The sequence below is a fragment of the Ciona robusta genome, chromosome 3 (genome assembly GCF_009617815.1).
Source record: "Ciona robusta chromosome 3, ASM961781v2".
In the NCBI taxonomy this organism is placed as follows: Eukaryota; Metazoa; Chordata; class Ascidiacea; order Phlebobranchia; family Cionidae; genus Ciona; species Ciona robusta.
The window spans coordinates 3,804,297-3,816,317 of record NC_143237.1 but is presented as its reverse complement, the minus strand read 5'-3'; the positions used below and the strand labels follow the sequence as shown (position 1 = coordinate 3,816,317).

Sequence of the window (12,021 nt, the reverse complement as noted above, 5' to 3'; positions counted from 1 at the left end):
AATACTTAACAGTTAGGCATGCCGATCTTCGAATTATGGTAATTTATGCATATAAGTTTGCAAATCACCCTTAGTTGTTTACGGAACAATGTTTATTTCAAATTGTGTATAGCTTAAATGTAGACTCGGTTTCCAACAGTTTACTGTGACGTCATATATTCGTCTGTAATTGTTTCCGCAGAGCTATTTCGTTTCAGAACAGCAATACAGTAGTTTATGATGTCATAGAGTGCATGCTTGAATGAACAGTGACACGATTGTGTTTGAAAATCAAAAATTAACTTGATACTGCTTAAAGAATTTGTTGAGCGCTAATGCATGAAAATTAATGAGCAAATGACATTGCAATCGATAGTAGGTGAACGGATGATGCCATATATATATGTGCATAACCTTACATATGTACAGCAACTAGACGTTAAAACAATAATAAATGATCAGAAAGCGAAAAGATTAAATGTCACACAATTTATCCAGCTAGCCATCTATTTATACATCATCGATTAAACGTCACGGGTAATGGCGCTGATGTCTTCCGCTGCGGTACCACTGACAAGAAATATGGATTTTATCCAGTGACAATACGAAAGCTCGCTCTTGATCAGATTTACAACCGTAATATAAATCCGTAAGTGCCGGGGTGTGAAAGGAGTTTTTTGTGGAGAACAGAAAAAGGAAAATACACTATAGACCATTTGTTAAATATTTTGACTAAGTCATATATTTGATTTTATACAGTAGGTTATTTAAACTGGTAAAACATTTCATAATAGTTTCGTCCTGGTATTTAAACTGGTAAAACGTTTCATAATAGTTTCGTCCTGGTTTATATGGAACAGTACTCGCGGTCTGGAACATACAGTTATAAATGGAGCGAGACAGTAGAGTATTTTAAACATTGTTTGTCGCACAGAAAGTTCAGCTTAGTTTGCACTCGTTTGCAACCTCGCACTGGTGCATTATAAAACAACGTCACATGTGCAGACAGACAACAATGTAGAACATAACATGGCATTTACTTTAAGAGGCGACAATTAAAGGTAATCGATAGAAGTAACTATTCAAACACTAACAAGATAAGCTTATTAACCCTTTGTTATGATACGGCTGGTCAAGCATGGGCGATCGTCTTGTGGAGTTTGTGACGCAGACTCTGACTTCTACAGATTAAAAAATGATTTATCACAATTCTTAAACACCTTTATTTTTTAGTTATTCTCAATAAGATTTTTGTTAAAAGTATGCTAATACATTGCGTAACATGTTTGGAAAGAAATGGAATACCTTGCTAAACTAAAGAAGAAGAAGAAGGAATATCAAGGTAATTTCATGAACTCATCATTCTCTATTTAACCTAAAATTGCTTTCATTTAAACCACTTACGCAATGCGCTGTGACTGACAACTAAATTGAAAATATATTTTGCCCGTAGGCGTAATGTTTGGCTTGCAGTGCATTTGTTAGCTCACATTCGCGTGATACTTTTATAAGATGTACAAATAATAAGCAACTTATTTAGTGTATAACAATGATTAGTTGTCACAAAGATTAGTACTAACTAACATTTATTAGCACAAATAAAGAAATTTAGACCGGACAGTTTAGTCGCAGAAAACTAATACTTTGTGGAACCAACTTAAGCTTGACCGTATCTTATTTTGTTGCGTAATATGAGTTGTATCTTTTTAATATTTGTTTGAAGAAAATTTACGTATAACTTCATAGTTAAAATATATAATTTATGATATGTACCATATGAAGTGGCATTTACGTATGACCATTAATGTAGCGTAAATTAAAGTATATTTTAAAATGGAGATGCTTTTCATTATAAAACAAAAGGTACCTTTTATGAGTTTTTATAAATCTTATGTTACCTTTTAGGCTGACTAAGTTATGGATTGTTCATTATGTTCTGACGCACACATTCACGTTTGGTATTTACATACATATTTGACCACGTGGTGGTGTACGCGTGCAACTTTTCAACCAAATTAACGAAATCAATGTTTGGGTCTCCGGCCTTTTCCAGATGGGTTTGATTTGATGCTATATGGCATTTATTGATTTGGCCACTCTCCTTAACAAATGCAATTGGCGCGTGATTACTTTTGTTGGCGATTTGTTTGATATTGCGCATGCAATCAATTATAGTTAATGGTACAACGCGGGACTTACCATATAGACACATGACTCAACCCATCAACTTAAAACACGGGCATGGTCCTGTATTAGGATAGTTATAGTCACACAAGTGCGCATCTCATTGTATTGGTGACATACTAAATAATTTATAAAACTCAATCCAGCACCATTATGCCATTTGTTTTGTCTGTAAACCGCCTAAACGTGTTCAAGGTAATTACTTTAAACACAATGCTAATGCATTCTGCGCAAAAGTAAAAATGAATATAAGCTACTTTTATTACAACCTTTATGTGCCATAAAATGTAATTTTCTTGCAGAGTAGGTGCTTGTAAAATAAACGTATCCGTCTGATTTATTAATTTTCAAGTTATTTAAAGAAATTATACCAGGATTTTTGCAGATGACTTTAAGACCAAAACAGTTTTGGTTAACATTGTTTGTAGGCCTATATTTTTATTTTATATGTATTTGTGGATGACCCGTTTTTTTGTTTTCTACTTCATATAAAGTCGTGAGATTGAACACAAACTGTGTTATTAATTATTATACGAATAAAGTATGAGGTATACAGCCAGTTTTATGTCGCGTTGCTTAATACACGTGATATTAGTAACATCAGACTTCCTTTGCGTTATTTGATTCACCATTAATGTGCAAATGCTCCGTGTACTAAGCTTGATGATGTGTGCTTGATGTACTCAAAGAACCTGCGTCGGTTTATGTCTTCTAAGGAATAAAGGCAAAAGTAGCTTGCTTATCAAACTGTTTAAAAATTTGCCACCCTGTTATAATGATTGTACGTTACGAGTTCGGCTATGATTTTCGACTATTTTGGCTGATAATTCATTAACAGGATTAAGAAGACAAATTAGAGAAAGGAAAATATTGTCGGTGACTTTACTTAAAACTTTGAATAACAAATTGACACAAATGAGCACGAGTTGAGCTACGCATAGCGCAATGTATATGTTGACTGCAATTTCCACGAAAAAGGACTTCGAATAGACTTTGTTCATGCAGCCAGTGGTACAGATTATATTTTAGTTCTTGCACAGCAGTTACATTGGACATTTGGACGTTATTCACTTACTTAGCGTGACTGCGGTGACCACAATTAAAATTTTACTGCTTTCTTGTTAAAAGATAGTGAGTTGCAGGTTTAACTTTAAATTATAGAGAACTGCGATGTATCGAAGGTATTGATAGATCCGAATGACTGCAAACAATTTACTTCCTGCGTATGTACGCCTCGTTGTGGAGCCAGATAATAATATATCACATCTGCAGTATAAGTTTCGGTTTCAGTAAACGAATTTTATTTGGAAGGGGTTGCTGCATAGGCTAGTTGATTAGACAATTTGTGAACAAAAACAGTTCGTGAGGGAGGAAAATATGTAGATAAAAGGGCTAGCAGTTGGCCAGTTAATCAAATCTGGCTGTGATTTTGTTAATCTAGCCTGTTACTTAAATTGATCAGAAGGTTGTGCTTTTTGTATTTTGTTAAGTGCAATAAACTAGTTTAGTCTAGTTACAAACAATGTTTCAAGCTAACTATAAGCATATATACGAGTTATCTTTAACATACCCAGTACATTTACTACCCAGTGTTTTATATGTGAAACTATCTAAACAATGTCTAACAGTTGGGTACAACTGTTTAGTCACGCTCGGGTGACCTACCCACGTGACGAGCAGTTCTTAACAGAAAAATATCGAAGAAGAAGAAAATCAACGAGCTCAATACAACAAAGTGAACTTGAGCAATATACACAAGGGAAAGCAACGTTAACACAAGTTAGTCTGTGCTATAAGTTTCTTATTTTTAGAGGGTGTGACACAACTCAGTGTGACGTCATATAAAGGGAAAGTTACATTATGCAACGGTTACGCACATGATGCATTACAGTTGCTTCCTGTTTTCTGTCAACCTGCGACAGAAGTTTAGAACTTTGTATAACGAAATATCCAATAACGCTAATATGCATATTTAGATTAACCGTGCATGTTTTATTCAAAATAAAATGTTATGTATCCATGTTTGTAACCAGGTTGGTCGACAAGAACTTCGGCGATCTCGAACATATTCAACACATTGCGACCTTGATTCGACCGCCTGTCGAAAGCAACGTCATCTAACACAGTCTATCAACACAATACCAACTCGGACTTCACTTACAAGAGTTACACAAATTAAAGACGATCGTTGTCGGCTTCCTTCAGTTACCGAGGAAGAACCACCAGATGAACAAGTCCTGATAAAACATCGCCGCTTTCGAAGTTTTACCAAGCTTTTCTTATCAAGCAAAAAATACCAGCAGTCTCCTACCGAAAAAAAACTTACACATCGTGTCTCGCTTGGCAAATCGCCTCTCGTACGTGATAACACTAAGAATCGAACTAAAGGTCATAGAGTTGTTCGAGTGACGTCAGCACGTGTGATGACGCGTACTGTCCAGTCGTCAACTGTGGAAACAGCCAGCGTACCTGGTTTGGACGAATCTGCATCTAAACGTGATGACGAGCCACACACAGCCAGTGTTGAAGCTCTAGTGCGGAGGTGTGCTGATTGTTATGGTAAGTTGATCTCCAAAACCCAATACTTTATTCGTGGAATAAAAAAAAAACATTGAATGTAATACCCATTGCATCACAGATGGTGATGGAAGTTGTTCCGACGAAAATTTTCCTCGAGTTCTGTTTCTCACACATCTATGGTTTATGACATCAGAACAGCTGTTGGTGTTGTTCAGTCAATTATATCCTTTCTTATCAGTTTTATAAAATTGTTTACGCAGATAGTTATCAACAATACCATGTTATTTCAGTTTAAAAAAATCAGAGACAGTCTCATAGGTTTAAGCCATATACTAAGTTTAAATTTATATAAAGGAATATAATATAGACATCAATACAATATGATGTATGTTATAAGCTTAAAACTAAGTTACAATTATGTTCATTGTGCTGTTGATTTTCTTAACTTTATTATACGTTCGATAGCGCAAAGGATGATCAACTTACGAAGAAAAAGGTTTTTTATTCCATAAGGTGAAATTGTCATGTCCTAATACAGCCTTATAAATATTCTTGTATATTTTACATATAAAACGGATTTTATATATTGTTTTTTTTTTCAGATCGTGGCTTCATGAGTTTCCTCACATATTCGATCTTGATAAAAACCTCGTTCGAGCATTGCAGCAACTACAATCAAATGCCGAGAATGATGATGACGTAGACACCTCAATCATCGACCTCAGTAATAAGTATGTCTATATATTTAAACATTTTCAGGTCACGATGTCAATGCGTGTTATACTTATTAACGCAGGGGTTCTTATAAATGGATGTCCGAAGCTCATCTTTCTATCCGTCCGAACCAAGTAAATAGGAAACGTCGGAAAGTATCTCTCGTATTTAACCACTTGGAACCTGAAGAACTTGCCATTCATATTTCCTATCTTGAATATAAATGTTTCAGGCGATTGACCGTAAGTTTAAATTTTCTTAAACAACTTAAACATGAATTTAAATAACAATCTTGTAGCTATCGGACTTTCACAATTACGCTGTCCATGGTGCAATTAAGGACAATCCAAAACTAGAAAGAGCTGTTGTGTTGTTTAATAACATTACGCACTGGGTGCAATGCATGGTGCTTGGTCATCCTAAAGCACAAGAACGCGCGGTCGCGATCGCAAAATTCGTGGAAATCGCAAAGGTACGTTTTAGAAATATTCAAAACAATCACACTTTGAATCGTTTCATTATTTATAATATGTTTAGAAACTTCACGCAATGAGAAACTTTAACACATTAATGGCAATAGTGGGTGCTCTGACACATACTGTTATATCACGAATGAAGAAAACAATGGCAGTTCTTCCTAAAGAGACTATGAAGGTAACTTTAGTTTGGTTGTTATATTTTTAATGTTGGTAACGTTGTGGTTTTAGGCTCTGGAAGAATTCGTAGATTTGCTTGATTCCAAATCAAACTATGGAGCATATCGAAAAGCTTATTCAGATGCAGGGAAAGAATTCAAGATTCCTATAATGTAAGGCATAAGGTTTGTTATATATATATGCATTAATATACTAATTGTGTACAAATTTTAGAGGAATTTTGATGAAAGATTTAATTGCTTTACATGCCGCGCTTCCAGATCGAGTGGGAGATGGTTTGATTAATGTTAGAAAGATGATAGGCATCGGCGGCCGGTTTCAAGTAAGAACCATTAAAGCTTTGTAGCATGTAATTCTACCTTTAATACTCGTTTCACCTTCAAGGAAATATCATATCTTCAACGAACACCATTTCCCTATGAAGTGAACAGAGACTTAGTAAACACATTGCGCGTTTCACTTTACCTTTACTATAGCGAGGAGGAGATATACCAACTTTCAATTTCTCGTGAACCGAGAGATGTCAAACATAACAACGCAGCTAATGTAAGTTCAAATAAAATATCATCAGCAACTTAACAGTTTAAAAGCTTTTTCATGTTAAATCAATGCGTGTGTTGCTCTGCATATGTTGTAAAAACAATTTATCATAACCTTGACTTTACTCACGCGTTATATCTTAATCACGATCATACACGTCGGTGTGTGCAATTCATCTACCCCTAAGATTGCGACACTTTTGTTCAAATATAAATACTTTTTTTGGTACAGTACAATTCTCCATCTAAGTTTGAGAACATGGGGTTTGGTGAGTTCGCTCGTTATACGTGCCACCTTGATAGCGAAACTATTCGGCAACACGTCACTGCGATGGTCACTGTAAGTTCGACGTTAATTTGTGGCTACGTTGATGATATTAACTTTGTTTTTTCATAGTCGGTGTTTAAGGCTTACGATCAAAACTCGGATGGTTTTATATCAGAAGCCGAATTTGAGACATTTATTCGTAATTTTCCTGGCCTTGATTCGTTCTCTACTGTTGATAAGGATAAGTAAGTACCACACGTTATACATTTGGAAGTAGCTATTATAAAGCACACATAACACGTGTCATTTAGGGACGGACGCATCAGTATATCTGAGATGTTGGATTACTTCTTAAAAATAAGTTCAACTAGACGCAACGAAGTATATCAGGTTTTCAAACATGATTTTGTTGAAACAACTTATTTTCACCCAACTTTCTGCGAGGAATGTGAAAAACTGGTAAGTCAGAATGACGGGATGTTAACTTATTTGTTTCGCGGAACAACTCAGTTATCGCACGGTTGCCACATTGAAGTTGAACACCATATTCTTAAATATGGACTGTCAAGTATGTAGCTTTCTTAAGGATTTTTTTCCAAGGTCTTTTAATTTGATAAACCAAAACTACAGTAAAACGTCTTACCGTCTTGACCAAACCTCCTTTACACTGGTAGAAGACTCGAGTTTTAAATTTGGTATGTTTTGGTAACGTGACGAGCTTGTAACTATATTGTGCTATAGATCTATCCCTTATATTTTCATATAAGATTTCATACTTTGATATTCGTTATAATTTCTTTGTAGTTGTGGGGCTTGGTCAAACAAGGTTGGAAATGTAAAGGTTAGTCCGTTGTCTACTCTAAATATAGTTGCTGGTTATGTTAAAAATAAAGTCCTTTGAATTATTCATATATTTTCACCTTTTATCCACGGAGAGGTTACAGTTCATGGTAGGATTTACCACAACATAACATTGGAAACGAACGGTCGCAACTCGCATTTTTACCACGCTCTGTAGCCTTTCGTGAATCCGTCTAAACTATTTGAACAGTTGCTATCGTTGTTTTTCAATAGACGTATATCACATTAAACACATATTAAGTATTCCGGTTCATGTGAGAAAAGATTAAGCTGTATAGTAGAATGAGGGAAGACGGGATACCTTTAGCACATTATATCCAAATTTCCTGATCGTGTTTCAAACATCTAACAGCGGTCTATGAGAGTTATAGGCATACGGTTTTATATTTCTTTGAATGTTCTTTTTTTACTACCAAACGGAACAGAAAAATAGTATGAAAGTTGTCCCATCTTTCCCCACACTACTATATATTAATAATCGGTCTTATCAAATAGTTTTATTGCGAATGTTTTATAGTATTTGCAATAATTCAGTGAACCTTTACCTTCGTATTTAAAGAAGGAAATGTAGTTTGGTTAAACTTTTCCTGTAGAAAAAAAAACAAATATTAACTTATGAACCATTTACTTTTGCCCTCGGGGAATAACTATAATAACGCCTCATATATTCCAGTACACAACACAAACAAAAGGTTCGTGATGTGAGTTTTATAAATCCCGGAAACTGTATCGTTTGTTATTGTTGGTCCCTTACTAATATCCTATAGGCAATGCGTCTGCGTGGATATAGTTATTCTATAAACATTCCCTATATACGTTATAAGGTTGCGGAATAAACTGTCACAAGCATTGTAAAGAAAGGATCGTACAGGAGTGCCGGCCAAAACAGCAAAGCAGAAACGGAAGTATATCGAGTCAAAGTCCAGTGGAAAAAGTAAAAAAAAGCGAAAAACTTCGGGAAAAATCGTCAGTTTCTTCGGAGTCGGACTTCTCTTTAAACGGAGGTAAGTGTCTTGTGCCTGTATCAACTGCTGCTACCTGGCACAAAATAAGCATGGGTTTTCGATAGAACTGAATAAAACGTTAAAATGTCCTTATGAAAAATAAATTTGTCAGGGAGCTAGCTGTATGCGACTGTTCTGTATAATGGCGTATAGGGTGGGGGAAAATGGGACAGCTTTCGTACATCTTATCTAAATATACTGATCGTGTTTTAAATAATTAACAACGGTCTATGGGAGTCGTGAGGATACGGTTTTATAATTCTGTGAATGATTTGTTTACTACCAAATGAGCCGAGAAAACAAAATAAAAAGGTGTCCCATCTCCCCCTACCCAACTATACCTATCAATAAACCCCCGCATGTTTACTTTTACGATTGGTTTGTTGTGACCATCAATATTATGACGAATACTTTACTGTGTATCAGTAATAGTTTCACGGGAAATACCCGTGACGTCTTACGACTACTTCCTCACACGACGACACACAACCACAACTCGCTCTTTTTTCTTATGTGGCAAATAACAATAAGGTTAGCAACCTGTCATTACGACACCAGCTGTAATAGGCATATTGTCGAAACAAATGTTTCAGCCACCACGATGTTATAGTAGTAGAAGGTGGCAATTTGTTGTCTAAAGAAGTATTTGGTATTCATTTCGCAGTTTCGATAAAAAGGGTATATTTTCAGATACAATATCAGCTTCTGCCGTATCGATAACTGAAGACGAAGCTTTTGACGTCGATCTTCATCAAAACGAAAATTTATCTACGATACGGTCGTCGTCGCTTGCCTCGGTTGACGAAATCGGATCTCGAAAAACAAAACTCCAGCCAAATGATAGAAGAAAAGCAAAGTTGATGTCGAAAACTCCCCCGCCCATGAGAAAAGTGTCTTCATCGACATTTGCCGGTGATCTTGGCCGAGTGTCGCTTCAAAAGAAAATGCAGAATATTCTGAAGAAAAAGAATTCTATGAAGAAAGTATCGGAAGGGAATGTGGAAGTTGGGACGCAAACCGCTCCTTCCATCCTCCCAACATCTAGTGGAGTGGTGGAGGCATCTTCCGCCTCACCCCCTGATACACCCTCACCAATCTCATCGTTTTTGTACGGGAACCCGTCTTCTTTTAAGCCGAAAAGATTGGGCAGCACTGGAGAAGACCTTACTGACGACAAAGAGTTTGATCCAAGTTACAGCGCAATGGGGCATGCCATGGTAGGCGCACCAGCTTCGATAATAGGCACTCCTCAAACCAAAACACGATTGCGAAGTCAATTAAACAAAACCACGGATATATCCGATCGACCAGCGGCTGAAAGAAGAGATAGTGGTTTAAGTGGATGTGGGAATGTAACTAATGCAGCATCTCCATCTGGCACAATTACTCCTGTATTTGAAGAAAAAGCAGCTTCTCATTTTTGTTACCCTGCAACAACAAAGCTTTCTTCATCAAACGCCGCAGATGATAAAAACACGGTACGTTAATAGTCTTAATCTTAAAATAGCAATTGTGTTTTCACCACTACTTTTTTGACACCTTGTTAATATCAAAAATAGGATGTAAAAGTTTTACTCGAAGAAGAAAACCGTCGACTGCGGAAGGAAAACGAAGCCCTCACGAAAGAGCTAGCCAAATCTCACGACATTATAAAGAATTTACAAGTGCAGGTCGACAATATGCAGTCAGAGAGTCACGTTTAATTCGTTATGTTTTGCTTGCTCTTGCGAACTAATGAAGGGGTTACGGTGCTACTACAGCTGAACTTTTTAAGCATACGTAATGTGCAAAACCATCAACAACTGCAATAGTATTTTGTGTTCTCATTTGAAATTTTACTGTTTTATTAACGCCTTGATGTAAAATCAATATTTTATGTGCAATTTGTTCCGCAACATCTTTGGTGCAGTGGAACTACTTTTATTATCAAGTGTTGTGAAACGTTTAATAAAAACTCTGAGAACAGTTAGCCGAGCGAAACTTACAGACTACGCATTTACTTCATTTATTGAGTTAAACTCAACAACGCATAAATATTTTATATTAATTGATTTTATTTTGAAGTTAATAGAAATAGACCGAAAAAATATATAATTTATCATCCTAGATAAAATCGGATATCATTTAATTGATTTCAATTTTTATTGACTTCAACCGTTTTAACAAGACATTCCTAGTTTAATCATGTTTATTTATTTTAATTGTGGTTTACTGACGCCCCAACACGGTGTCGTAATATTTCGGATTGATATATAGTAGAGTGGGGGAAGTTGGGACACCTTTATCACATAATATTTAAATATCCTGGTAGTAGTTTGGACAATTAACGACGGTCTTTGGGGGTCGTGACGATACGGCTTTATAATTCCTTGAATGTTCTTTGTTTACTACCAAATGGGACGAGAAAATCGAATAAAAAGGTGTCCCATCTTCACCCACCCTACTATATATAGTATTGACGCTATTGCGTCTTTGGGCACTGTACTAACTAGACCTTACCGGCATCGATTGTAAAATATCCAGAAAGTATTGATTTTATATGTATATAAAGTTTAATATTCGTCATAAAAAAACATATTTAGAGAATTTTCTACCGATCCAGCTTTAAACGATATAGCGCTACGTACTATTATACTACTGTAGGAGAAGATGGAACACCTTTACCACATAATATCCAAAAATCCTGATTATGGTTTAAATAATCAACAATGGTCTACGGGAGCTATGAGAATAAGGTTTTATAATTATTTGAATAATCTTTGTTAACTACCACATTGGAGGAGAAAATAGAATAAAAAGGTGTCCCATCTTCCGCCACCTCACTATACGAGACTTTGCATCTGTGCGCCACCTAACGAATAAGGTAACAAGCATTGCTCCAACCCAGCGGTTACTATTGGGTTGTCCAAATTATAAGCCATATAAAAAACAAACATTCTACACAAAGTTGATCAGTGTGACAATTCGGAAGCACACAAGGGTAAAAAGTGCCAAAATACGTGTCTGACTGCGATTTGATGTCGCAAAGTTGCGGACAGAAGTCGATGACATGAGTTACACAAACTTAGTCTAAATTCTGCCACTGGATTTAGTTAATGACTTGAGGATCGCGGATTAAGCTGATTGGAATGTGTGTCGTGGACGGAATTGGGGACTGTGTTGTTGATGGGGGTCCCAGATAAAGTGGATCGCATGAAAGAATTAATTGGTCTTCACGGGTGAATTAATGTAACTTTCTTTATCCTCGCGTGGCTGGAAAACGACGCGCTAACTACTAAGCCACGGCGCCGGGTGTG

The 12,021-nt window shown here is 36.2% G+C and overlaps 1 protein-coding gene across 3 annotated transcripts; it reads left to right on the top strand.

Moving 5' to 3' along the window:
- The first annotated feature begins 1,187 nt into the window (after positions 1-1,187).
- On the top strand, positions 1,188-10,694 carry LOC149738271 (RAS guanyl-releasing protein 2-A-like). Of its 3 annotated transcripts, none has more exons than XM_089874447.1 (19): positions 1,188-1,321; positions 3,810-3,942; positions 4,197-4,722; positions 4,802-4,904; positions 5,140-5,196; positions 5,286-5,414; positions 5,480-5,639; positions 5,696-5,869; positions 5,935-6,051; positions 6,105-6,205; positions 6,267-6,375; positions 6,438-6,599; positions 6,825-6,932; positions 6,990-7,105; positions 7,172-7,319; positions 7,665-7,701; positions 8,546-8,725; positions 9,416-10,203; positions 10,285-10,694. In XM_089874447.1, exons 3-19 carry the CDS (start codon positions 4,587-4,589, stop codon positions 10,426-10,428), a joined length of 2,769 nt encoding a protein of 922 aa, XP_089730573.1. In that variant the 5' UTR covers positions 1,188-1,321; positions 3,810-3,942; positions 4,197-4,586; the 3' UTR covers positions 10,429-10,694. The 3 variants fall into 3 exon arrangements, with proteins under 3 accessions (XP_089730573.1, XP_089730574.1, XP_089730572.1); XM_089874448.1 differs by having other exon boundaries at positions 1,193-1,321; positions 3,792-3,942; XM_089874446.1 differs by lacking the exon at positions 1,188-1,321 and having other exon boundaries at positions 3,781-3,942.
- Positions 10,695-12,021: the final 1,327 nt, after the last annotated feature.